The following is a 27,704-nucleotide window of genomic DNA, read 5'->3' as shown; positions in this document are numbered from 1 at the left end:
TGGCCACTCAATCGGTGTCTTTATTCATACTTGTTGATTTTTCCCACGGGGAAACTGCTGAAGGGAGAGGAGGGGAGACTGGGTGAGGAGCCAGGGTTTGGTTTTCCTCCATCCAGTGGAGTAAGTGACAGAGGAGGGACATACTAAATAGAGTGACCAAGGGGACCATCACTACGTGGGCTGAGATGCATCGTGCAGTGACTTCAGATAACCTGAGTCCTTCTGTTAGGAAATGCAATATCAAAGTGGAAAAATAGATCAAAACAAACAAAAAGAACCAAAGTGCATACAAAGCAAACTGCTAATGTAGGGACGGTTCTAAGGCAGCCAGCAGTGAGAAGGCCAGGTGTCTGGCGTGGCCACCGGGCCATGCCCCTCTTCCACTGCCCCATGCCAGGCCAGGCTGTCGGGCCACCAGTGCCCTCTTCAGACAGTCTCTGTTGGCTCCAAGGGTGCTGTAAAGCCACAGAAGGTTGTGGAAGGAGAAGAGCCTAAAGGGTGGCAGCACCAGGGCAGCCCAAGACAAGGCTGCATTGAGAATATCAAAGCATCTCTTTGGGGGTGGCTCTGGAGGGCTGTTGAGGTGTGGAGGGGGAGGGGCACCTGGGACGGGTACAATCAGCACCTTTCTTGGAGCACCTTTCTTGGAGCCACTCTGTGGTTTCTTAAGTTACCAGGTGGGAGTGAGAATGCTTATTAACTACAGAGCTGAGGGCTGCCAGGCCCATCCGGGTCCTTCCCTGGCGCTCAGGGCCCGGTGTGCAGAAAGTGATAGAGAGGCAGGCCCTGGGGGAGGCAGAGACAGCTCAGCAGCCCAGCCAGTCGGACTTGATGCTTCCGAACTTAACGCTCTTCAGACTTTGGTTCTCCAACTTCAGGTAATATGCGCCCTTGAAGAAGTAGCTGTGACCTGGGATGAGAAAGAGAAGAGGCTGTGACCAAGCCATCCTCAGGCATTATGGCACAGGGAAGGTTCCTGAGAGTTTTACAAGTCTGCCTGCCATAGGGAAGAAGCTTTTAAATCACAGGAGACCCCTGTGAGGCTGGAAGAAGGGAAATGGCTGTGGAATTATGCTCTCTGAGTCTTTGTTTCTTCATCTTTAAGATGTGGATAACGATACCACCTCTTAAGGCTTCTGAGGATTAAATGAGATGATATATGCTATAATTACGATAAATAACAGAACTCCACTGAGCACAAGCTCCAAACTAGGCACTTTCCTTTTCCAGAGGTGGCAAACCAGGAGGCTGCTAGCCCCATCGGGCCCACAGATTGGTTTTATTTAGCTCACAGAGTTTTTTCTTTTGTTTTGTTTTGAATACCTGGCCAACATGTAAACATCTGGAAATTTCATATGAAAATACAGATTTCTCACTTCCTTTTAAAAGAGTTAGAATATCTAATAACACTGCTCCCCTTTTCTTGCAGGGCAGAGATCACCAGAAGCCGAGAAGCAACTGTCCCCTGAAAATGAGCCGTGTGCTCTCTGGTGCTCCACAGACCCCACCACTCCCTACTGTCTGCCCTGCCTGCTTCACTTATTCATCCACCAGCTTGGCCCCTGTGGGCTTTGGAATTTCTTACTCCGAACATATATGATCTCATTTTCTTCCTTTCAAACCCTGGCATATAGTAGGTGCTCAGTAGATGTTTATTTCTGAAGATAATCTTTAACCTAGCACCTGATTGTATACTGCTTTTTCCTGGACATGTAAGACCTTTAGCCCCTGGAGGTCAGGGCCATGTGCTTAGCGTATGATAGGAACTCAAGAAGCATCTTTGTGAAATTTAATTGAAATCTCCTCTAAAAAGCCAAACTGGACTCATTTCCAGGGCCCTAGAGACCTCCCAGAAGCCTCCTCAGGAATATGGTTTCCAAACTCCAAACTCTATCCCTCGCTGGTTTGGTGTTTCATTCAGCAAGGGACCAGGGACAAATTGAGCCGATGGGACATCTCTGCCACCTCAGCAGCAGGGCCTAACAAAGTTTGTGCTGTCTCAAATGGAGCCATCCTTCTGCTAATAGGAAGCAGTCACAAGGCCCCTTGCGGAACCCAAAAGGGCCTGGATCAAACCCCAGAATGAATCCAGGGCACTGAGCCCAGGTTTCTCGCTCCCAGCAGGCCTCCCGCCCTCCCTGCTCCCTGGCTCCAGGCTCTGCAGCTGTAGGGGCCTTTCTGGGTCTTATTGCCTGGAGCCAGCTGAGTGAGCAGAGGTCAGGGGTCTGGATGCCTTCCCAGCACTGGGTTGAAGGGGCTGGTTTGTTTTCCCGGGGCGCCGCATGCTTTCCTGCACAATAAGGGAGTGTGTGCTTGCAAGGAGCAGGGCCCTGGCTGGGGGGCAGGGAGTCCTAGAAAGTGGACAGAGGCCTGGGCAGCTCACCCCCGCCCTGCAGGTCCACCACGGCATCCAGGTTATCAGGGATGGCGTTCCAGGCATCTGCGATGAGCTTGGGGAAGCCGGGATCCATTTTCTTCTTCACCTCATTGTATCTGCAAGGAAATGGCCATGGTGAACCTGTGGGAGTCCCTAAAGGTCAGCCCTTCCCCAACTTGATGGGAGGGCCAGGATGATGGCTCCTGGGTGAGCCTGGGAAGCCAGACCTAGCCCTTCAGGGAGGCCACTGACTGGAGCTGAGGGGCAGGGAGTCAGACCTGGGTGAATCCGAATTCCACTACTCACTAATTAGGTGACTTTGGGCAGCCCCATGAGAACAATCGCGATTACTGCTCACGTTTAAGCAGTGTGTTACCCTCCTTCCATATACTCCCTAATTAGGTGACTTTGGGCAGCCCCATGAGAACAATCGCGATTACTGCTCACGTTTAAGCAGTGTGTTACCCTCCTTCCATATACTCCCTAATTAGGTGACTTTGGGCAGCCCCATGAGAACAATCGCGATTACTGCTCACGTTTAAGCAGTGTGTTACCCTCCTTCCATATACTCCCTAATTAGGTGACTTTGGGCAGCCCCATGAGAACAATCGCGATTACTGCTCACGTTTAAGCAGTGTGTTACCCTCCTTCCATATACTCCCTAATTAGGTGACTTTGGGCAGCCCCATGAGAACAATCGCGATTACTGCTCACGTTTAAGCAGTGTGTTACCCTCCTTCCATATACTCCCTAATTAGGTGACTTTGGGCAGCCCCATGAGAACAATCGCGATTACTGCTCACGTTTAAGCAGTGTGTTACCCTCCTTCCATATACTCCCTAATTAGGTGACTTTGGGCAGCCCCATGAGAACAATCGCGATTACTGCTCACGTTTAAGCAGTGTGTTACCCTCCTTCCATATACTCCCTAATTAGGTGACTTTGGGCAGCCCCATGAGAACAATCGCGATTACTGCTCACGTTTAAGCAGTGTGTTACCCTCCTTCCATATACTCCCTAATTAGGTGACTTTGGGCAGCCCCATGAGAACAATCGCGATTACTGCTCACGTTTAAGCAGTGTGTTACCCTCCTTCCATATACTCCCTAATTAGGTGACTTTGGGCAGCCCCATGAGAACAATCGCGATTACTGCTCACGTTTAAGCAGTGTGTTACCCTCCTTCCATATACTCCCTAATTAGGTGACTTTGGGCAGCCCCATGAGAACAATCGCGATTACTGCTCACGTTTAAGCAGTGTGTTACCCTCCTTCCATATACTCCCTAATTAGGTGACTTTGGGCAGCCCCATGAGAACAATCGCGATTACTGCTCACGTTTAAGCAGTGTGTTACCCTCCTTCCATATACTCCCTAATTAGGTGACTTTGGGCAGCCCCATGAGAACAATCGCGATTACTGCTCACGTTTAAGCAGTGTGTTACCCTCCTTCCATATACTCCCTAATTAGGTGACTTTGGGCAGCCCCATGAGAACAATCGCGATTACTGCTCACGTTTAAGCAGTGTGTTACCCACCTTCCATATACTCACTAATTAGGCTAGATTGGGCAGCCCCATGAGAACAATCGCGATTACTGCTCACGTTTAAGCAGTGTGTTACCCACCTTCCATATACTCACTAATTAGGCTAGATTGGGCAGCCCCATGAGAACAATCGCGATTACTGCTCACGTTTAAGCAGTGTGTTACCCACCTTCCATATACTCACTAATTAGGCTAGATTGGGCAGCCCCATGAGAACAATCGCGATTACTGCTCACGTTTAAGCAGTGTGTTACCCACCTTCCATATACTCACTAATTAGGCTAGATTGGGCAGCCCCATGAGAACAATCGCGATTACTGCTCACGTTTAAGCAGTGTGTTACCCACCTTCCATATACTCACTAATTAGGCTAGATTGGGCAGCCCCATGAGAACAATCGCGATTACTGCTCACGTTTAAGCAGTGTGTTACCCACCTTCCATATACTCACTAATTAGGCTAGATTGGGCAGCCCCATGAGAACAATCGCGATTACTGCTCACGTTTAAGCAGTGTGTTACCCACCTTCCATATACTCACTAATTAGGCTAGATTGGGCAGCCCCATGAGAACAATCGCGATTACTGCTCACGTTTAAGCAGTGTGTTACCCACCTTCCATATACTCACTAATTAGGCTAGATTGGGCAGCCCCATGAGAACAATCGCGATTACTGCTCACGTTTAAGCAGTGTGTTACCCACCTTCCATATACTCACTAATTAGGCTAGATTGGGCAGCCCCATGAGAACAATCGCGATTACTGCTCACGTTTAAGCAGTGTGTTACCCACCTTCCATATACTCACTAATTAGGCTAGATTGGGCAGCCCCATGAGAACAATCGCGATTACTGCTCACGTTTAAGCAGTGTGTTACCCACCTTCCATATACTCACTAATTAGGCTAGATTGGGCAGCCCCATGAGAACAATCGCGATTACTGCTCACGTTTAAGCAGTGTGTTACCCACCTTCCATATACTCACTAATTAGGCTAGATTGGGCAGCCCCATGAGAACAATCGCGATTACTGCTCACGTTTAAGCAGTGTGTTACCCACCTTCCATATACTCACTAATTAGGCTAGATTGGGCAGCCCCATGAGAACAATCGCGATTACTGCTCACGTTTAAGCAGTGTGTTACCCACCTTCCATATACTTTTTCAATCCTTTCGACAACGCTAAGACACAGTCACTACCATAATACCCATTTTACAGACCAGAGGCTTAAAAAGGGCACCCAGTTTCTAAGTGGGAGTCCAACCCTGGCCTGTCTGGCTCAGGGCAGCAAACTGCTCTCTGGGCCTCAGTTTTACCATCTGTAAAATGGGTTATAATTAATTTAATGCATTTAATTAACACATATGTGAAACAGAGTAAAACATGCAAAGCGCCTATCCCAGTACCTGGTACTGGGTAGGTATCTGGGAAATGTTAGGTCCCTTACAAACTCTGATCCCTGCTGCAGTACAAACAGCACTGGCCCAGGAGCCCAGAGACAGGGTCCGGCCCCATCACTGCCCTTCACAGCTCAGCTTGGACAAATACTGCTTCTTCACCTGTCAGGTGGAGTTGACAGTCCACATCCTGGGCAATGATCTTGGCTGGGACAGTGAGGTTACAGTACAAGGTGGTGTGTGAACCCAAGCCCTGTCAGTCACAGGGCGACTTCCTGCCACCTCAGTCCCAATTGCAGTTCTCAGGGCAAGTCGTTATCTTGGGCTCTGCCTTTAATTTGTGTAAATACCTTGAGTATTAGTTGGCGTATTCTTCTTTCTGGCTAGCAACATCTGTGTCTTTTTAATTTGGAGGGAGAACTTTTTAAATGCTGGGGTTATTTTGATTCCATTGCTTCTCCACTTACACTCAATGTATTTATTATTCTGTAAATATTTAATGGGCTCCCACTATGTCGCCGTGGATATTGTAATCAACAAGATAAAGTCTTGCCCTCATCATGCTGATTTTCTAGATAGATCTGTGTTTGAATGCCATCCCGGTGACAGCCAAGCATCAGCCTCACAGCTGACTCTCTTCTTCCCCACAGCCAGCCTGATGACCTCCGCCCCAGATGCCAAAAACAGCTTCCTCTCTGAGTCCCCTTCTACAGGGGTGTTCCCCCTCTGCCCATCACCCTCAGGACTGTCAGAAAAGCCTTCCTAATCTCAGTTATGTCATGAAACTTCTTCTTGCCAAACCTAGCATGCTTCCTCATGACCTGGGGTACCAAAACCAAGTTTCCCAGCTCAAAATTCTAGCAATCCATCCATGTCACCTGCACTGACCTCCCAAACTACATTCTCTAGAGTGATGACGGCTGAGAGCTATGTGTCCTCGAACTTGCCCTCATTTCTTTCTCACTCTACCCACGGAAGGTAGGGACAGCAGGAAGCAACTCCATTTGATGGATGAGGGAAGTGAGGCTCGGAGAAGTGAACCAATTTGCTTCCAAGTTCTTTTCCTCCAGGAAGAATACAGCATGGAGCCATCAGAACATGTTGGCTCTGAACAGAACCACACCTCTTCACATTCCTCTCTGTCCCCAGAGCCTCCTCTGGGAGCCTCCTTTCCTGCTCGCTGGTACACTCTTTTGAAAGACTTCTCTGTGAGCCTCTGAACGTCTCCCTTCTGGCTGTAGAACTGCAGTGCAGAGCAGGTGTTAAGAACACAAACATCGGGCTTCCCTGGTGGCGCAGTGGTTGAGAGTCTGCCTGCCGATGCAGGGGACACGGGTTCATGCCCTGGTCCGGGAAGATCCCACATGCCGCGGAGCGGCTGGGCCCGTGAGCCATGGCCGCTGAGCCTGCGTGCCCGGAGCCTGTGCTCCTCCAGGGGAGAGGCCACAACAGGGAGAGGTATGCGTACCGCAAAAAAAAAAAAAAAAAAGAACACAGACATTTGTGTCCAAGCTTTTTCAAAGGTATATCCTTGAGGCACTTCAGCCTGAGTTTCTACACTTAGAAAATGGAGCTAATAATAGCATCTACCTTAAACGAGAAATACAGGTGAAATGCATAGCCCTGGGATGTGGTACAGGTCCCATCACAAGAGCCATCACTATTTTATTTGTATGTGTTTATGTCTCTTCCCCTCACGATATTTTAAGTTCCACCAGGCAGAGAGCGACTATTTCTTGACAGCTGTCTTCCAGCACCTAGGTAATTGTCTGGCACATAGGAGATATTGAATATATTATTGTGGGTTTAGTGGACGCTTCCAGAAGCAAGGGCTGAGCACTCCCTGGCATGACCTAGGGTTTGCCCAATCTGGAAGCAGCTGCTCGTCCTCTGTCATTCTGGAGCGCTCTCTCCTTCTCCAGAAAGGAGGCCTGGGCGTCGGCAGACTCCACCAGGACCAATGTCTCGAGCTCATTAACTACCTCTCCTGGGAAAAAGATCTGTCTCCTTTGGAAACCCCGCCCAGATCCTCCAATAGATGTTTCAGTTCTGCTGCTTTTAAGGAAGATTCACAGAACTTCCTCTGTGGAGCAGGCTGTCCATCCCAGATCCAGGCTTTGTGAGGTGGGCTTGCTGTGGAAAAGGACTGGGAAGCAGATAACTCTGCCCCAAACCCAGCAAGGTACCACCACAGCGTGGGCATCAGTGTACATGTGAGTGTGTGTGTGTGTGTGTGTGTGTGTGTGTGCGCGCGCGCGTGCGCGTGCGTGGACACGTCTGTCCTCATATGTTTACATTCACCGTACGTGCTGGGGGGTGATTATAAATGTCCTCTCAACACCATGATTCAAAGACAAGGGTTCTATGATTCTGCTCTGTGAGGCTGGGCCTCTTGCTGTGCGTGATTCTAAGATCTGGAGATTCGGAGCGCTACTGTGCCGAGATGCCCTTCCACAGTACATGCGCGTGCCTGAGAGTGTTCTGGAGCCTGTGGGCAGAGCGCCTGCTCCGCGTTTTCCTGGCTGACTGTTTCCTTTCTTGAGGCTTGAGATATCAATCAGCTTAAGTTGCTAAGCACCTCAGCAATACGTCTGGAATTCCACCCTGCCACGGCAGCCTGGGACATAAACAGCTCCTGAATGCAGGGCAGCTGGGGGAGGGTGGTGGGGAGGAGACGGGAGGAGAGAGGCCTTGGGAGGGAAGCAGGATTGTTCCAGGGGTGGCAGACAAAGGTCCAGATGCAGCCACGGGAGGAAACGCGGGGACGCTAGGAGGGAAGGAGGAAGACCACCCCTCCCCCACCGACCCGATGACCCTGAGGGTACAGTGCAGGGGGCCCAGGGTTAGAAGCCAGAAGAAGCGGTTGTAATCCTATAATCTGTGGCCAACACACTTGCCTATAAATAACTTAAGACAAGTTGGTTCATTTCTATGGACCTCAGATTCCTCATCTAGGAAATGTGAAGATTTAAAATCAAACTCCTGAGGTCTGGGCTGCCTCTCACTAACCTTTCCTGGAGATCAGGCTCCCTGACCCTCAGGCCTGACCGTGGCCTCTCAGAATCAGGCCCTTCCCTTTAGATGAGCTGGAGCAGAGAGCTACCTGCTTCCCCACTGGCTCCCGGCCAGCCTGTGCCCACAGCTACTGAGCCTGTGGCAGATGGGCCAGAGGGTGCCGCTGTTTTCAAGGAGGCTGAATTTGGATGCTGGCTCCAGTGGACACCTGTCTCAGTTTTCATCCTGTGTTTGCTATCTGCCATCCCTGCCTCCACCACCCCCATCTCTTGAGACCCCACTATCTCAGGTATAGTGTAGAAAAGTGAAGAATGTTCTCTGGGAGCCAGAATTCCAGGGTTTAAATCCCAGCCTGCCACTACTTGGCTGTGTGACTTTAAGCTAGACACTTAACCTCTCTGAACCTCTTTCTTCACCTGTAAAATGGGAGGTACAGTAATAATAATATCCACCTCATAAAGCCTTTGGAATGGTGTCTGGCACATAGTATCAGAGTAGCAGCTATTATCTTTATTTTTATCACTCCCTTCTTCAGTGATTCACTCTAAAATATGGGGCTCCAGACCAAACGGACATGGGCCCAATCCAAAGACTTCTGAGAAGGGAAAGGAGGATCTAACCAGAATTGTACCAGTAATGTGCCCAAGAATAGCTCACCCTTTGGTGACTTTTCAGAGGGCCAATAACCCTGGCAGATTAGAGACCAGAGAGGGTGCATCCATGGTCCACAAGCCTCCAAGCTTAACCCAGGAGGCTCAAAGCCCGTGTCTTCTCTCTGTCCACACAGCTGGTGGTGAAGCTTTCCTTCCTACCGCCCTCCCTTACCTCCAGAACTTGTCTCCAGCGAAGATGTACGTCTTCTTGTTCTTGCTCCAGTTAAAGGCAGCATCCACTTTTTGGACATCAGGAGGAAGCCCCAAGCTGGTCAGTGGCTTGGGGTACCCTCGCTCCAGGGTGCTGGCTGAATAGACCCAGTATTCATTCCCTGGGGTGGAAGAAGAGGGTGGGCTGGTGGCAGGTGCTGGAGGCTGTTCCTCCCACCATCCATCTGCTAGGGACCCCACTGTGGCCTTTCTCAGCAGGGACACAAGTTCTGCCCAGTGCCGCATTCAGTGTCCAGAATCAGGGTCCACATACAAGGTTTTACAAATCAGTTATGGAAGGTCCCTGGCCAAGAAGGTAAGTGGGAGTGAGTCCTAGCCTGGCTCCACTTACCAAGCCAGAGACTCTAAGTGCCACACCTGTTGTGAAGAGGCACCTTTTTCTAATTTGCACAAAGGTCCCCTGTGAGCCAGAGGCTGCCCTCATCACTCTGGGCTGGAGGAGCTGGGAAGCCGGCTGGTAGAACATGCACCCGTGGTGCTTCAGTGCCCCGGGGAAGCCACCCCTGGGCCTCCACCGCAGTCCTTCCTGAGCTCCCTCATAACAGCCTGGTTTTCTGTCTCCCCCACTAGTTCATGAGCTCCCTGAGAGCAGGGGCTGCATCTCTAGCATATGATAGGTGCTCGAATAAAGATTAAATGAGCAGGGTTTCCCAAATGTTACCCATGTGACCCTACCTCGGTGATTTTTACCACTTATAGAGTCTCCTCATATCACTTAACTCGAATTAACATTTTGCTTTCAAGGAATTCATTTTGAAGTCTACAGAAATAAATTTAAACATTAAAAATGAAAACAAACAGGTGTTTAAAAAATTCTAATTAAAATTGTCATCTGCCAAAGGCACTAGCATTAGGAAGGTGTTAAAGACACCAGAACTAAAGTGTCATTTTCCCTCTGGAAAAGGAATCAGAAGGATTGAAAAGGGATTAAAAGGTTATTGAAATGGTCGTTCTGTGGGCCAGTGCTAGTTGATGCTTGGTGTCTGAACCCATCTCCCAGATGATGGTTGAAAGAGTGCACCCATAAAGGAGAGGGAACACCCACCAGTGCACAGGAATCACGGTGCAGTGCCGCCTGGAGCCCAGGGCCAGGCAGCTCCCCTCCCACACACCTGCAAAGAATACAGCCTTCTCCTCCTGTGGGGCCTCGTATACAGCATCGATCTTTTCCGGGAGCTCAGGCCAGAATGTGGCCACCAGCAGGGGCCCCATGGGCTTGTCACGTGGTGTCACTGTTCGCCAAATGAACCTGGGTGGGGGAAGGGGACACAGGAAACCAAACCTTCAGTCACTCTGCAGTTGTAACTGCACATGCCTCTATAAGCCCTCTCAGGAACATCCCTGGATGATTCCCTGGGAGGCGGGGAGGTAAGGTCAAAGAAAGGGTGGAGAAGGACTGGAGAATGGGCAGAGCCCCCTCTGCAAGATGCCAGGGCTGAGAAGCAACCTTTTGCTCGCCCTCCTGCTCCCTCCTCCAGGAAGCCTTACCTAACTACTTCTGTCCCTTACTGTGTTCTCCCTCCTCTGAGCCTCTTAAAATCATCAACACTGAGTGCCCAGAAGAGTAGTTTGATTGTTTGTTTCTTTAAGTGTCTTATCTTTCCTGTCAGATTCAAAGCCAATTCAGGCAGAGACTGATGGCACTCAAAAGTATTTCCTGAATTGAAATGATGGATTCAGGCACTTTGGCAGGAGTAGTAAAGAGCCATCGTTTATTGAGGGCCTACTAAGTGCCAAGCACTTTATGTGGCTTGTAAAATGTCGATTTCAATGTCAATATTATAAGATAATATGCACTCCCAGTGGTCTACCCAGCATCTATTATCTTATTTCCCGATCATCCTTCCTCACAAAATTCCCTCATTTATGGCCCCTCCTTTCCTATAGGTGGACCCAATCCCCATTCTGATGAGTTTAAGCTACCGGTTCTCAAAGTGGGAGCTCCAGACCAACACCTGGAACTCATCAGAAATGCAAATTATTGGACCTGACTCAGGACCCATGAATCAGACTCTCTGGGCTTGGGGCCCAGTAATCTGTGTCTTAAGAGCCTTCCAGATGATTCTAATGCATGCCAAAGTTTGAGAACCACTGATCTAAGCCTATCGGAGCTTAGCATTCCCTGGCAATGTTATTGATGCAACAGTGGCCATATGTCCTACGTTGGCACAATAAGATTGAACACATACGCTTATAGTTCACATCTGGATATCTGTCTCTCTCTTTCTTTTCTGCTGGATGTTTGCAAGGAAGTTTATAGCCCCAGTTGCCACTGGCAGCCATTGTGTGACCCTGAGGGACCCAGTCTTAGGATGAAGACAATGCCAAGGAGAGCAGTGGACGAAGACATCATTGAATTAGTGACCCTCTTTCTGCCCCTGGAGGCAGCCCTGCCCCTGGACTTTGTACCACGTGGGAGTAATTTCTTTCCATTGTTTAAGCTGGTTTCAGCTGGGATTCTCTGTTACTTGCAGCCAAAACATCCTGATACAGGAAAGTATCACAATCCTTATTTGGCAAATGACGCTCAGAGAGGTAATGGAATTACCAGGATTCAAATCCACATCTGACTCCAAAGTCTGAGTTTAATTATCCTACGATACTGCTTTTCTTGTCCCCCACAATGCCTAGCACCAATTTCTGCATATGGTCAGAGCTTAAATTGTCTTTTTTTTTTTTTTTGCAGTATACGGGCCTCTCACTGCTGTGGCCTCTTCCGTTGCGGAGCACAGGCTCCGGATGCGCAGGCTCAGCGGCCATGGCTCACGGGCCCAGCCACTCCGCGGCATCTTCCCGGACCGGGGCACGAACCCGTGTCCCCTGCATCGGCAGGCGGACTCTCAAACACTGCGCCACCAGGGAAGCCCAGAGCTTAAATATTTACTGATTAATTCAAGGAGTCCGTTAAACACTCATCAACTTCCTTTTGAAAGAAAGTGTGATGTGTCAGGCCAGGGATGGCTCCGACCTGGGCCTAGGCACTGCGCCCTTTCCCAACTCTGTACTCAGATTCGCACGTGTGGTCAGGGCTTCTTTAGGGAGAAGTGCTCCAGACCAAGGGTGGTGCTGGGGCACGGGGCCCCTGGGCTCACCTCTTCCCCAGCCCTGTAATGGGGGCTGCAGGACAGCACTGACATCTGTTGTTACATGTCCTGGTTTGGGCATTCGTGGCCTGATGGACCTGACTTCTCGTTGCATTTTGGGTCTCATCTCACTCCGTATTCTTGCCCTCTCTCTCCCTACTGGCATCTGCCCCCGGGCACCTAGCCCAGTGCCTGGAGCAGAGGAGCCCCTTCACAAGAGTTTTTGGAACATCTTCAGCCTCACCAGGCTCTCCTGGGAAAAGCCAGGAACTTTCACATCTCTACGGCTTTGTTCTTGCAGTTCCCTCATCTCAAACACGCTCCCCCCCTGCCAGCCCCATCACGTCCATCCACATCTACTTCTCCTTTAATGTTTCCCCTTGAGCGCTGCTTCACCTGCAGAGCTCTTCCTTCACTTGGACGTGTCCACAAAGCATTTTGCTAATGTCTCTTGCAGTCACATCTCTCTCATTCTGCCATGTCAGTCCTCTATGCCTCTACTCCCTAAACCAGACTGGGGGTGCTCAAACTTTAATGTACATCAGAATCACTGGGGAAATTTTCTTTTTTTTCTTTTTTGGCTGTGCCACATGGCTTGTGAGATCTTAGTTCCCCTACCAGGGATTGAACCCAGGCCCACTGGACCGCCAGGGAATTCCCATGGGGAAATTTTCTTAAATGCAGACGCCTGGGACCCATTCCCAGAGATTCCAGTCAGAGGGCCTGAGGGTGAGGACAGAAACCCACACGTTTAACCCTCACACTCTAGGTGGTTTCTGTGTAGGAGATCCACTGACCTCTTTTTGAAGATACCGATTCAGGCATTAAGCAGCCCCTCCGCCTCTGGAACACCTTGCACCCCCAGCTCCCAAAGCCTAGCAAAGGATTTGGCACAGTAGATGGCAAGCAATTATTTGTCGATAATAACAGCTAGTATACTTGAAGGCACTTAGTCTGTGTCAGGCACTGTTTTAAGCAGTACGCTCACCTAATCCTTACAACAGCCCTGTGAGATAGGTTGGAATATTCATCCCATTTTAGAGATGAGGAAATTGAGGTTAAAAAGAGATACACAGGGCTTCCCTGGTGGCACAGTGGTTGAGAGTCCGCCTGCTGATGCAGGGGACACAGGTTCATGCCCCAGTCCGGGAAGATCCCACATGCCGCGGAGAGGCTGGGCCTGTGAGCCATGGCCGCTGAGCCTGTGTGCCCGGAGCCTGTGCTCCGCGACGGGAGAGGCCACAACAGTGAGAGGCCCGCGTACCGCAAAAAAAAAAAAAGAGATACACAATTAACTTGTCTATAATCATGCAACTGGTTAGTAGCAGGTCCAGGATTCTAACCCAGGCAATCTGGCTCCAGAACCATTCTCTCAGCTATTATGCTCTATGGATGGACAGATGGATGGATGATGAATGGCTTGATGATGGATATGGACAATGGATGACGGATGGACAGATAATGGATAGATGGATGGATGATGGACGGACAGATGCATGGATAGATGGATGGATGATGGACAGACAGATGAATGGATTGATGGATGATGAGTGGACCCTTTAATGTAGTCCTAGATTCTGCCTGCCTTTAGGATAGCTGGGTGAGTCTTAGCCCCTGATGGATTGAGTCGGGGCCTTTATTTATAGCACGAAGGACACCACTTCTTTCTACTCTGTAGTTACTTGCTCCCCATACATAGAACATTTTAGGTCAAGGCCATTCCAGGAGAAGACCTGTGGTAGACTGGATTATTGTTCCTAATTCTTCCCTCCATCCCTAGTTTAGAAGGATACATCCACGTGTGTCGTCACACAGCTATGTAGTACCATCCCCTAGAGCAGGTATTGGGCTCGGCCACGTGATTTGCTTGAGCCAGTGGAATATTCTCAAACATGCTGAGACTGAAGGCTTTACATGTGCTTGTGTGGTTTGATTTGGCCTCTTGTGCTCCTGCCATGTGCCACAAGTAGCCGCTAATCCCAGGAGAATGAGTGACACACAGAGCATACCTGAGCCCAAACTGCAGCCCGAAGCCGAGGCATCTAGTAGACCCACAGACTAGGAGAGGGCACAAGAAATGCCTGTTGTGGTAGCCACCAGGATCTATCTGACACGCAGCAAAAATGGTCTCATACAGGCCATTCTGTGAAGCCCACAGTAGGATCCTTGAGCAAGAGATGGGCACGAGAATAACAGAGAAGGGGCAGAGGGCAAGGAGGACAAGAAGCAAGATCCCACACTTACCGGTCCTTGAAGAAGAAGATCTCCCCACGGATCTGAGAGATGCCATCAAAGACGATGTCCTGTTTGCAGATCTCAGGAGTGATGGGGCCCAGTGTGGGCGTGGGGCCGGTGCCAGTGTCAATGTCAGGGGAGGCCCCTGGGGGAGGACACCTGACCTCAGACTCAGACTCTCCCCAGCTCCAGGGGTTCTCCCTACCAGGCTGAGCCCCTAGGCTGGCCCACCCAACCTGCGAAGCATCAGAAGAATAGTATTCTGGCCACGGTGTCAGCCCAGGGAAGACGGGGGACGAGGCCTGGACTTGGAGAGAGGAGACTGAACAGAAACCGGAATCCTGTGGCCCTTCGCTTTTACAAATGCTCTTCCCTGACATCCTCAGAATTAGTCCTCTCTACATCCCTAACAGGTAGGCATCATTATTACCCCCATTTTACAGATGAGGAAACTGAGGCCCAGAAAGCTTGTATATGACTTGCCCAAATATTTAAACCCAAAGCTCGTGTTAGTAAGCCCACAAGAGAGTCACGGTGGTCAGAGGGGAATACTCGTGTGTCCAGCACTGGGGGGTGTGGTACTTCCTTCACTCCTTAGGATAACCAGCCGCAGTTTAGACATGAAGAAACTGAGTCGAAAGAGGTAAAGACCGGCTCCATCTTTTGTGGCTGGTGAGTGGCAGAGGCAGCACTCGAACCCACAGCCTCTCAGTCTACTGCAGTTCTTCCCCGAGTCCAATGTTCCCCACACTTCATCACTCCAGAGCCAGTTTCATGATTTCAGCTTTGTCCAGGTACCACCCGTACTATTACATATTTACTTTTTTTTTAAAATGGGGTTACTTTGTAAACTCTGGCCTCACTGCAAGCATTAATATAAATAAAATCCCTAGTTTTAGGTCCTAGTTGTGTTGATCCTATTACACGTTAAAATAGAAGAATCGTTAGGAAGACTAGAAACTTGCACCCCCATGTCACTAAGGTCATTCCAGGCACTGGGAAACTCTACCTTGTGTTTAGCTAATTCTCCTGGATTCTAAACCTCACTTGGATGCATAAACCTGGTTGATCTTGGGCCAGAGGGTTACCTTTCTCATACCTCAGTTGACCCGCCTAGAAAATGGAGAGCGCATTTCTGCCCCGCCTGCCTCACAGCATGGCTCTGGGGAACCAAGTGGGGCACAGACACTGGTGTTATTTGGAAAGGAAAGGGCTGTCCAAGGGCCCCCTTGGAGAGTTGCTCTGACACACCCAGACCAGGTTAACACTCCTGCCCTTGTCTCCTGCAGTCCTAGACAAATGGGACCTGGATGGTTCCACTCCCTGGGCCTCCATCCCCAGTGGCATGACCTCCCCAGATCCCTGCCCCAGGAACCCCAAGCTGAGGCTTACCATAGAGCTCTTGAATGCCCTTGATGTCATCATGTGACAGGCGGAAGTTCTTGGTGTAGGTGTAAATGGGGGCCATTAGGGCTCCGGGATCCTCTGAGTGTTCCAGCCCCATTGCATGGCCAAACTCATGGGCTGCCACAAGGAACAGGCTGTACCCTGAGGCCCGCAGGGAGGGGAGGAGGGACAGCGAGACAGGGAGAAAGATGAGAGAGAAGTCAGGCCTGGCCCCGGCGATGGCGACATTTGAGGACATCCCCATAGTGGGACTGAGAGCATGGAGGTGACATGTACTGATTTTTCCTTCTCCCAAGGATTCTGGGGTTAACAGACCATGCCTATGGTTTTCAAGGAGAGTCAACCAAAGTCCGCTTGTCCCTTTCCAGGTGGGCTGCACGTGTGCTAGAAAGGGGAGCACGTAGCATCGGCAAATCCTCTATGTAGAGTCCCATTTGTTAAAGATCCTGTTTCCTGGCTCTTTGTTTCTCTATAAAGACTAAGGACAAAACCTGCTCTGTGGGTTCTCCAAAGAGGTAACCCCTGGGACCACCATTTCTGCTCCAGGGGAAGCAGTAAAAAGGTTCTCACTTGGAGTGGTTGCCCAAACTCAAGCCAGACAGTGGGCAAACCCTACTGTCACACCCTGTTGTGTATTGAATTGTGTCCCTCCAAACCCCACGTACCTGTGACTATGACCTTATTCGGTAATAGAGTCTTTGCAGATAAATTAAGATGCAAGTTAAAATGAAGCCATACTGCAGTAGGGTGGACCCTTAATCCAATGTGACCCATGTCCTTATAAGAAAAGAAGATACTTAGAGATGAACATATAAGGCCAAATAACAACAGAGGCAGAGATTGGAGGGATACAGCCTCTAGAGGGAATGTGGCCTTACCCACACCTTGATTTTAGACTTCTAGATGACTCTAGAAGTGCAAGAGAATAAATTTCTGTTGTTTGAAGCCACCTGGTTGGCGGTACTCTGTTATGGCGGCCCTAGGACAGTAATACACCGCCCCCCAAGTGCACCACACCTGCTCTGGAGCCTTAAACCACTCCAGCAGGTGGAGAATCCCACCTTTAGGTAGAGACTGCAGCAGGTAAAATCAGGATATGTCTTAGCACGGCACTTGGTGGAGGATGAGAAAAACTCCTTTGGCCAGCCTCTGTCAGCTGGCGTTCTCCAAGTTCCATCTCATTGAGAGTAAAAAGAAGAAAAGCAACTTAAAGAGAGGCTGACCTAATTCTGGCTGGCCCAGGACCAGCACTCTCACCTGGCCATCTGGGGCCTTGAACCCAATGACACTGGGGCCTGCAGCCTAGACTGGGCACAGTGCCCCCAAGGATTCTGTTCATTGCAGTGACCACACAGTACGGTCATGACCTATCTCCTGGTCACTCTCTCGCTCCAGCCTGTGAGTCCTGGAGGGCAGAGAACTGTCCCAGGTAGCTGTGTTTTCAACACCCAGCACTGACGAGGACCCCTCCATTCACAACTTGGCAAAGGATGGTGCCCGTGGGGCAGGAGGGCTGTGGACGCTTCCCCGTGCTGCATGGAGAGTGGGGAGAGCAAGGATGAGGTTCCTCCTGTTTTCCTCTCTTCTGCCCACCTGGCTCCCTGAAGGCAGCTCTCTGTTGGAGTGAGAATGCCTCGCAGGAGAATCATCTCTCTGGGGCAGGGCTCCCTGTGCCCAGCATTGAGACATTTTGGGGTTTGACAGCCCCACCTGGAGGGGTACAGATGTGGGAGGGAAAAGCAGCATCTCCTCGGGAAAGCTGGTTCCCACCCAGGAATCGGGTACTGGGATGGATGGGGTCTTATTTCGGAGGCCATGTCTCTGCCCGGAGAAACAAGGCCAAGGCAGGGACACTGTCTCCACGAGGAACGGACAGCATCTCTGCCAAGTGGGTGGGTCTGTTGCGGGCAGTGTCTCTACCAGGGTAGGTGGGTGTCTGGGGGGCAGTGTCTGTGGCTGAGGTGGGTGGGGACTCTGGAAGATTTCCAGCCCAGTCGCGGGCGGGGCGGGGTGTGCAGTGTCTTTGCCCAATGGCCAGGGCTCCTACCTTGGTCGGGGCAGAAGCCCCACTTGCGGTCATCGTCGTAGTTGGCCGTGGTCGCACACCACAACTTCCCATCGCTGCGGCCGGCGCTGGTGCAGCTCTCGTGCTTGTTGCCCAGGAAGGTGAAGGGGAAGACACAGGGGGCACCTTCCGAGTTCCCACCCACAGTGGACATGGCTGTGGGGTTAGGGACATGGGTCAGCAGGCAGCAAGGGGTCTGGGGCCACCGCCAGGGAGCAATGATATGATGCGGCCATTAACAAACCAGGCTTACTGAGTACTAGCTCAGTCCGGGGCACGTGGTCAAGTGCTTTACACACTGCTCACCTGCCTGGCCCCCTCCAACAGCCCTGTGTGGCTGGGACCCTAGGTTACCCCCCATTTCATGGATGGGGTAACTGGGGCTCAGAGAGATTAAGTAACCTGCCTGGGTACATGCTGCTAGGAAGTGGCAGAGCTGGGATGCAAACCCAGGCAGCCCGATTCCAGAGCTTTAATTAGCCTCCCCTGGATGGGACCACAGCAGCTAGAGGTAAAGGGGGCTGGGCAGAGCTGAAGGTGTCAACACGTTTCCCGAGACCGGGAGCTCCATCACACGTGGTCTCGTGGGAGACCTACCTGTGTCTCCTGCAGAGAGCAGGGACTCAGCAAATGTCTGCTGAAGGAAAGGAGGAAGAAAAGAAAGGAAGGAGTGAGGGAATCCTTATTGAAAAACAGAGACCAAAGGAGATACAGACTAAGACAAAGAAAGGCAAGCAATAGAGACATTGAGATCAGAGAGAGGGAGAGACAATTGCCAGGGAGGCTGCGAGAGTGCGGGTCGTTCAGAGGGTCCTGGGTGGACCTGACATTAGACATCACCAACCGATTCAGCTGAACTGGCTGTCGGTGCCCAGCGTCTGTCCTGATTTTGGTGTCCGTGCTGGACCAGCTGCTACACACCCTGACTAGCGCCCCCGTCCTGGGGAAAGGAGGTGGGGACAGGGCTCCCGTGGGCTTGCTATCGAAGGACAGGGAGAGGCGTGACACCTACCGGTCTCGGGGCAGAAGCCGTACTTCTTGTCGCGGTCGAAGTCCTCGGTGGTGCCACACCAGCGGTAGCCATCGGTACGGCCCTCCGTGGTGCAGCTGTCATAGGATGTACCCTGGAAGCGGAACGGGAACTTGCAGGGCTGTCCGTCGGCGTTGCCACCCATGGTGAACAGGGCTGGGGTGCAGGAGAGAGGGGGAGGGTGCAAATGTGAGGGAGACCGCCCACCTGCCCACGGGAGCATCCGCTGGGCACCTGCATGGGCGCAGAGCTGCTGCCCACCTGCCCGCTCATACCAGGGAAGTTGTAGCATTGGTAAAACGTTAATTCTGAGCTCCCAGGGTGTAATTATCCCTGCCTACACGGCCAACCCCATCCTTCCCCTGGGACATTATGGACGGCCCCTCCACACCAGCAATAAAATAGTTAACACCTGGCACACAGTGGGGCCCTCAGATCCCTGCCCCAGCCCCAGGGTCACTGTCCACTCTGCCTGGCTGTTGCCCACATCCCTGCGGATTGCTAAATATATCATCCATGGTGGGCAGGATGGCAAGAGTCTCTCCATTTGATAGATCGGGAAACTGAGGTTTGCAGAAGCTGGTTCCAGAACTGCTCATGGTCATAGAAACGGAAAAACTGGATGAGGGCTGTAACTGAAAACTACAAAGCACACTTAACCGCAATTTCTCCCTTCCTCGCTCTGTCACACACGCTTGTGCACACAGAGAAAGCTTCGCCTCCTTTCAACCCCAGGCCCTTTCCTGGATGCTGCAGTCCCTGCACGAGGGAGGAGGACAGGAGAAGGAGGGCACGACAGGGAGGTGGTGTTTTGGGGGACCTTTCAAGACACACCCCAGGCTCCCACTCTGACCTCCCCAAGACATGGGCCATGACTGGAGAGTTCAGGGCAGACAGTGGGATTGAGAGTCTGGGCTTGTCTGTCTTGGGTTCTTCCCCTGCTCCCGCGTACCCTCATCCACCCTAAAGCTACAAAATGGTGTGTCTTTGGATTTGCCAACTAGCAAAACCACAAGTGCGTAACAAGGACCATCTGTGCACTACGGTGCCAGAGGTGACTTCACCAGCCCCCGTTAACTCCGCCATGGCCAGAATTGAGCCCAGTCCATGGCGCCCCCAGCGCAGGTCTTGGGGCCCCATACCCTCACTGCTCCTGTCTCCCCAACCAGGTGGCCTTCTCCTGCAACGCCAGAAACAAGGGGATGAAAGGAGGAAGAAACACTGAGGCCAGATGCCTTGGTGACCTCAAAGTGGGAAAGGCAATTGTTAAATGTATCATCCATGGTGGGCAGGATGGTGTTAACCTCAATGGAGGCCAGTCTCCACCTCCGGCCTTCCATCAGCTGCATTTCTACCACCCAGGAAGCCCCCATCTCCTCTCAGATCCTGCCCCCAAAGGGATGGAGAGAAGCAGACGCTGGCTCAGCAGTCAGGAGGGGCTGAGTAACCGGAACCTCTGCCCCAAGACCCAAACACGTGCATGTCGTGCGTACTTGCATCTGGCTAAAGACCAAATCAATGGCTAATGTTCAGGGCAGGGAAAAACCCTTCCCTAACTTATGAATTCCAGCTGTTTCTACTTCTATTATCAAGACATTCTGTTCTAAACACAAGGGTTGACACATGGGAGGGTTAACGCCAACCAAACCCCTACCGAGAAATGCAAGATACATTAAATATTTTTGGTTTTAAATATTTCTGACTTATTGATGGTCAATGCCTTGAACTCTTACTTAATACAAAGTATTGCGTGCACTTTGGTACCAAAAGCGTAAACAGGAACACAGTTAACCAGGTCTTTGTTTTTTTCCTTCTGTCAACATGGCTGGTACTTCGGGTTCAGTTGCAATAAAGTCACAGAGATTCACAAACATGTAAAATTACAGCCAAGAAGACAGAGGCATCTATAGATCGCGGAGTCTTTATGGGATAGCGAATACTTTTAAAAAGGATTTTAAAAGGTTTTGGACTTTCTCCCCTTTTCCCCAAACTTTCTCAGCTTTCAACCTCTAGAATCATTAAACACAATGACTTGATAGAGTATGAAGTACGTATGCTGTCCTTTTATGATTTCTGATTATGAAGTGTGTCAAGGATAGATAGATGAAAAAGGATTGAGTGTGTATGTCAACACCCTCACCTTTTAAAAAACTTTTCCCTCTACGTTGCTTCAAAATATCTGAAGCTTATGCCTGAAGCACTGACAAAAAGGCACACACAAATACTGCGTCAAACCTAATGTCTTTGCCAAGACACAGAGATGCAGCCACAAGCAAAGACAGATGGAGACCAAGAAAGGCAGACGCAACAGCTCCCAGACACTCCCCCACCCCCACACACATACTCAGAGTCCAAATCAGAACCAGAAGTGATGGCTGAAATTCCCCAGGTTGGCGTCCCCAAGCCAGGCTGGGTACCAGGCCTTGGTGTCTGAGTCTTGCTTCCCAATCCCACTGCTAGGCTTCTCATCTACCCCCAAGCCTCTCCTCATGCCCTTGAACCCCCAATCCTGCTGGAGGGTAGAGAGTGGTTCTCTAGAGATCCGCTGGGCATTTTAATCGTTCTAAGTTCCTCTAATGCATGTTAGAAAAAAATAATTAGCGCGTCAGACTGGTGAGTTCAAAAATATTATTACTAATGATAAAACTTAAAGAAAAAAAGGAATTGATTTAATGAAAGTATTAACTGAATAACGGAACAGACGAGAGGGGCACAGTGATGGCTCAGATCAGGACACGGGGCCTGAAGAAGGGGACACTGGTTCCCTGGCAGTGCCAGGCCTGGGGAGTGTGGAGGCCGGGAAGGTGGAAGCCTGGGGCCCGGAGGACACTCACCTTCATGGGGGCAGAAGCCGTACTTGCCGTCCTTGTCGAAGTTGTAGGTGGTGGAACACCAGAGGAAGCCGTCGCTGCGGCCCGTGTCCGTGCAGCTGGTGTACTCCTTGCCGTTGAACAGGAAGGGGAACTTGCAGTACTCCCCGTCGGCGTTCCCGTACTTCACGCGGACCACTGAGGGGCCACACAGGGTGGAGGGTGAACCTCTCCAGGCCTTTCTTTAGAGACCAGGATTGTGACTCACCAGGGTGTGTGACCTCCCTCCCCCTCCCATCTGAGCAGATGGAGGGGTCTGCGGTTGCCAGGGAAGCCAAAGTTCTTGTTGCTAGGTGACAGGGAGGCATGCAGAGGACCGGCGAGGAGGCTTGGGCACGTGGATGGTCACTTTCTTACCTTGCCCTTCTCCCAGGGTCCACAGCTCATCGTCATCAAAGTGAGAGTCTCCCCCAACGCCAGGGCCTGGGGCGAAGGCGTGAGCCAGAAGCCCGTCTTTGCCGTCAAAAGGGTACCCATCTCCATGCTCTGAAACACACTGGATCTCAGCTTCTAGCTACCCCGCTGGGCACTGAAACCCAAGCACATGCCATCCATGGTTGGGGCCCTTTAGCCCACCTAGCATGTGTCCCCTTCCCTTGTCCTGTTGGGTTATCCAGGACTGGGGACACTCTAGTGAGTCTAGAGTATTGCCTACTTGACTGTCACCATCCTATGGTCTACACTACTCCCTCAAGTCTACACAGCCTTCAGAATCCCTGCCACCAACCTTCACTGTCTACACTGCCAATGCCACTACAGCTATCCACATACCTACACTACCATACCAGTCTCCTCACCACCCACCCTCCTTGTCCACAGTGTCTATACCACCTACCCTCAATCCACACTGCTCTCTCTTAGCCATATCACCTCCCTTCACGTCACACTACCTCGTGGCCACAACACTAACCCTCACTACCGCTTTGCCGCCCAGGGCCACATGCCTACACTGTCTCCTGTGCCTGTGCCACTTACCCTCATCACATACCACTCACAATGTCTACACTGCCTACCTTCGTGTCTACACTACTGTCAGTGTTCCTATCCCAACACACATGGCGCCCTGGACCCTGGGTTCTATTCCACTTACTCTCATGTCTACACTGGTCCATCTGCCCCACTCCCATATCTCGAGTTCCTCGACGTCTTTGAGTGTCGTCCGACAGAACTTCCTGCCACGATGGGAATGTTCCTTGCCCAACTTAATAGTCTGATGTATCTACGGAGCACTTGAAATCTGACTAGTGTGATGGAGAAACTGAATTTCAAATTTTATTTAATTTTAACTAATTTAAAAGTAAGTAGCCCTATGGATCCAGGGGCTACCACGCTGGACAGGAGATGGGGAGCCATATGTTTTCAGGTTCACACCGCCTCCAAGGAGTCACGTCACTGCCTTCCCATCAACGCGGCTCTCCAGCGTCTGCATCTTCTGCCCTCCTAGCTAAGCTGGAAAGGAGTCCCCTGTGGCTCTCTGATGTCTGGATCGCCCCCCTTGTCTCTGCACTGAGCCCCCTGCTGGCCCCTCTTCTGCCTACCCCAGCGGCCAAAGTTGATCATGATGTCAGCTTCTCCATCATGGGTCCGAGAAAACCGCAGTGGAGTCACGTCACTCCAGACTCGGAAGGCACGAGCGAAGGCATTGTCCACTGTCTCGGGGTCCAGATCAGGGGTGTAGCCAATGATCCTGGGGGTGGCAGAAGTGCACGTGAGTGTGTATGGGTGTGCAAAGGAACGTGAGCGTACCTACGCATGTGAGTGTGTGTGCAAGGGTGTGTGTGTGTATGCAAGTGTGTGCATACATGGGAGGGGTGTGCGAGTCTGTGTGCACGAGCGTGTGCATGCGAGTGTGGATACACAGGCAGACAATGTGTGTGCATGCTGAGTAGAGCTCCCTGGGAGAAGAGCCCGCCCAGAGTGCCTTGAGGTCCGGCGGTGCCTCAGATCAGCCTGTATGTTCAGGCCCTGCCTCAGGCGTCTCTCCCCTCCCTCTGGCCGAGGGAGAAGGATGGGGGTGTAAATAGTGCATTATGGATCACAGCACAGAGATCTCATCCTTGGAGTCCAACACGAGCCGTACGGAACAGAGCCCGCAGCCCAATTAACAACCAATTATAACAACTCTATAATACAATAAAAAACCCAATTAGCAACCAATCATCAAGTTCCCTTTACCCGCCCCAATGACCTCATCTGATAATAATAGTGACTAGCATTTATTACACTCTTACTACATGCTGGACACTGAAAGCCCTTTATACATATGATCCAGTTCCCAAGCCGTAAGTAAGGCTTCGTTTTAACCCCATTTGGCGGATTGGAAAACCAAGGCTCAGAGCGCTGAAAAGGAAGGAGTCCAATGCCGCACAGCCAGTAAGCGTCAGATTCAAGTCCTGGTCTGTCTTATTCCAGGTCCTAAGAATTCTGCATGCAAGCTCCTTAAGAGGCCAAGTCCTCCCAAGATAGCTCCCGGGTCCCCGGAGTGGGGCAATGCCCAATGAGACGCGGTGTCCCTTGGCCCAGGGCCCTGCCTCCCGCAGCCCTGCCCCGGCACCTGTAGGTGATCTGGTTCTTGTCCCACTTGGGCTTGCGGGGGAAGAAGTTGTAGTTGGCCACGTCGGGGTTACCGCAGCGCGGCTTCCGCATGGTCTCGATGGTGCTCTGGTCCAGTTCACCTGTCTGGGGTAGCCCGAAGAACTTCTGCATCTTCTTCAGCGTGTCCTTCAGCACAAACAGGTTACAACTCTCCTTGGGGCAGCCATAGAAGGTGTTCAGGTATTGCTGGAAGAAGTAAGCACCCCGGCACAGGCCGCCACGTTAGGATGGCATAGTACTGATCAAAGGAGTCAGGGGCCCAAGGGCACTGGGTGGAGTCCCAGGTTCCCAAACCAGCTCTGTCACCCACTAGCTGAGTGACATAAAAGCTGTAGAGAGCACGGCCTGGGAGCACATGTTGAGTGCTTACAATGGGCCCAGGCACTAATGTCAGCTTGTGTTAACTCACTGAATGCTCACAGCAACTCTATCATGTAGACAGTCCATCATACAGGAGGAAACTAAAGCACAGAGAGGTTAAGAAACTTGCCTAAGATCACACAGCTCACAAATGGCAGAACTGAATTTGGACCCAAGCAAACTGGCTCCAGAGGCCAGGCTTAGACCTGTACCTCTCTACCACCCCTCTATACCTCCATCATCTCTTTTAATCCACCAAACTGCTGATGACATAGGGATTACTTTCCTCACTTTTCTTTAAAGAGATTCAAGGGCTATGTGCCTGAGTTCCAGCAGCAGTCAGTCCTGGGTTCAAATCCTGAATCTGCCAATTTCCCAGAAGAAAACAGTCCTGTCCTTCAGGTCCTGTGCAGCGGGCTCTGCCCAAACGGAGGCCAAAACCAAACAGGCCCCTGCAGGGCATCGGGGACCAATCAGCTCACTTATTTGTTGAACAAATACTTTTTGACACGTACCAGGTGCCAAGCCTGGTGCTAGTGCTGGGGGTCAAGTGGTGAGCACGACAGATGTTTCTAGTCTCTAGGGTTCAAATCCCAGTGTGGGGAGGCTGATGGACCACAAATAAGTGACAAATTAAATATGTGATAGGAATGGTGGGAGAAGCCAGGAGATCTCATTACTGGGGCCCTAACCTTGTTTGAGAGGGTAGTTAGGAAAGAAGAAATAAAGGGTATAATAATAATAATGATAATAACAATATAATGACTAATACTTATTGAGCACTTACCATGTCCCAGGTACCCTTCAAAGTGTCTAAGATTACCTCTCCTCGAACCCCAAGACAGGTACCATTATTACCCTCAGTTTGCGGAAGCAGTTGAGAGAAGTTAAGTCACTTTTCCAAGATTTACTAGGCCAGTTGATTCGTGCACCCCCAGATTTGAGGCCAGGCAGACTAAGTTCAAAGCCTGGCTTCTCAAGCCCCGGTCCCCACTGCATTGCTTCTGGGCAACGTGGACTTCCATATGCTGTATAAAGCATGGGGACCCACGTAGCTTTGTCAGTGCTCCAAAGCTCCACCCTCCCCCTCAGCCATAGCCCCCCCATTATGCAGACGACCTCCAGACCCTTGAGAAAAATAGCCCCCTAAAAATGTAAGGTCTCCCAACCCATTTGTCCAGAGAAGGCAGAGACCTAGATGCTGGAAAGGGGGCAGGGGTGGTGTCACATCCAGAGAAGGGGCCCCCTAGGTGACCAGGGGTCATGAAGATCCTGTCCTGGGCAGTTTGGGGACCACGCTGAAGGAGAATAGGGGCTTTCTAAGGTGGCTGAAGCAATACGTGGCAGATGTCTTGTGTGCTGGAAAGAGCATCTTGAGGGGTCCCCAGCCCGAGGCGCTTACAGGGTGAGGGGGAGTGTCCTTCAGCTGCCCGCATCTCTGCTTGTGCAATGTGGTGGCCTGGATGCCCCTCTGGCCAGGCGCGCGCGCCCCCGACCGCGCGCGCTCGCAAAACAACATCTGAGCCGTAGCTCGGAGCCCCGCCAGGAGGGAGGGCTCCCTGGCCGCTCTCCGACCCCAGCCGGCCTCAGTCCGCCCCCGCCCCACGCGCCAGGGCCCTCGTGCCGCCCCTCCCTCCGCCCTGCCGGCCAATTCTCTCCTTCTGTCCTCCGACCCCTCTGGAGAAGTTCGAGGAAACTTTCTGAGGTCCGATCCTTGACCCTCCTTGACCAACTTGCTCATTGAGCCACTGGAAAAAGCGCTGTCCTCTTCCCTCCTGCCCCCAATACTTGCCAAAAGGTCCCGGGGAGCGGTTTGTCCAAGGCCCCTCTCCAGATGTGTGCCAAAGGTTCCCAGACGTTTGCCAAAGTTCCGCTTTGCCCAGAGCTCCCACCCTCACGCGTGCAAAAACTTATCCAAATTGTGTGCCAAAGGCCCCTCTTCTCTAAGTCCCACAGGGGTTTAAAGGATCCTCCACCGTTTGCAAGAGACCCCTTTAGGCTTTTTGCCAAAGGCCTATCAGGACGCTGGCCAACGGCCTCGTTAGCCAACCCCCCAGATGTGTCCAAGAGATGTATACAAAGCCGCCCCCCTTTGCCAAATCCCGGATACTAGACAATGTCCTTACTATTTGCAAAGGGGGCCCATTCCAGCGGTTTGCCAAAGCACCCCCCGCGCCCCACGCTGTGTCCCGAAAGTTGCCAAATTGGGCTTCTCTTACCACAACTCCCCACCCCCTCCTCCTGCGAACCAGACCACCCCATGCTGTTTGCTGAAGCCCCTCCCCCACGCTGTGTGCCCTCCGTGGCGATGGGGGAGGGGTGGCCCTTCCTCTACCTCCGAAGTTTGTCTAAACTCGGTTGGATGAGGCTCGCTTCGGAACTCACCACAGCCAACTCTTTGTCCGTTTTGGGGGCGACATCTCCAGGAAACTTGATGATGGGCGACGGCGCGGCGGTGGCGCGGCCCAACAGGCAGCCCAGGACGCAGAGCGCCCGTAGGGGTCCGGCCAGCGGGCCCCGAGCCACTCGCGCCTCGGTCATTGCGCTCCCGGGCCCCGCGCGTCGCCCGGGGGGTGGCTGGCTCGGTGCGTGTGGCCGCGTCGCCGCCTGGCTGGCGCCTGCTCCCCCGCGCAGCGCTGCGCCCCCAGGGGCTGTTCGACTCGGTCTCCTCGGCTTTGCCCGGCTCAGCGGCGCATGGTCCGGCCCCCAGCCCTCGCCGCCGCCGCCAGCTCTCGCCGGTCCTGGCAAAGCCTTTGTATATTTAAAGCCCCAGATGCGTAGCTCCAGCCACCGCCGGAGGAAGTCTGGATGCAGCGGAAACAAGGGAGGGCAGCCGCCAG

At 51.8% G+C, this 27,704-nt stretch overlaps 1 protein-coding gene across 1 annotated transcript; it reads right to left on the bottom strand.

Annotated features, from left to right (window-relative positions):
• MMP2 (matrix metallopeptidase 2) lies at positions 1 to 27,704 on the bottom strand. The gene is made up of 13 exons (XM_024747468.1): positions 27,250 to 27,704; positions 24,464 to 24,690; positions 23,448 to 23,596; positions 22,267 to 22,395; positions 21,874 to 22,047; positions 19,022 to 19,195; positions 17,992 to 18,165; positions 15,930 to 16,085; positions 14,547 to 14,682; positions 10,332 to 10,468; positions 9,161 to 9,320; positions 2,384 to 2,493; positions 1 to 910 (listed from the first exon to the last, which is right to left on the bottom strand). The coding sequence occupies exons 1-13, from the start codon at positions 27,403 to 27,405 to the stop codon at positions 807 to 809; spliced, it is 1,986 nt and encodes a 661-aa protein (XP_024603236.1). The 5' UTR covers positions 27,406 to 27,704; the 3' UTR covers positions 1 to 806.

This window comes from Neophocaena asiaeorientalis, unplaced genomic scaffold (assembly GCF_003031525.2).
Source record: "Neophocaena asiaeorientalis asiaeorientalis breed wild unplaced genomic scaffold, Neophocaena_asiaeorientalis_V1.1 scaffold438, whole genome shotgun sequence".
NCBI classification, from domain to species: Eukaryota; Metazoa; Chordata; class Mammalia; order Artiodactyla; family Phocoenidae; genus Neophocaena; species Neophocaena asiaeorientalis.
The sequence above is the reverse complement of the archived record's forward strand: the minus strand, read 5'-3'. Positions and strand labels throughout refer to the sequence as shown.

What these genes read in the sequence shown, in the direction of transcription:
- MMP2 (XM_024747468.1), bottom strand. Translation starts at nt 27,405, where the DNA reads ATGACCGAGGCGCGAGTGGCTCGGGGCCCGCTGGCCGGACCCCTACGG. An exon ending in CGGCTTCTGCCCCGAGACCG is followed by an intron (nt 18,166 to 19,021) that starts GTAGGTGTCACG and finishes CTAACCCCACAG; the next exon opens with CCATGTCCACTGTGGGTGGG. An exon ending in GGGCATTCAAGAGCTCTATG is followed by an intron (nt 14,683 to 15,929) that starts GTAAGCCTCAGC and finishes GTCCTCCCCCAG; the next exon opens with GGGCCTCCCCTGACATTGAC.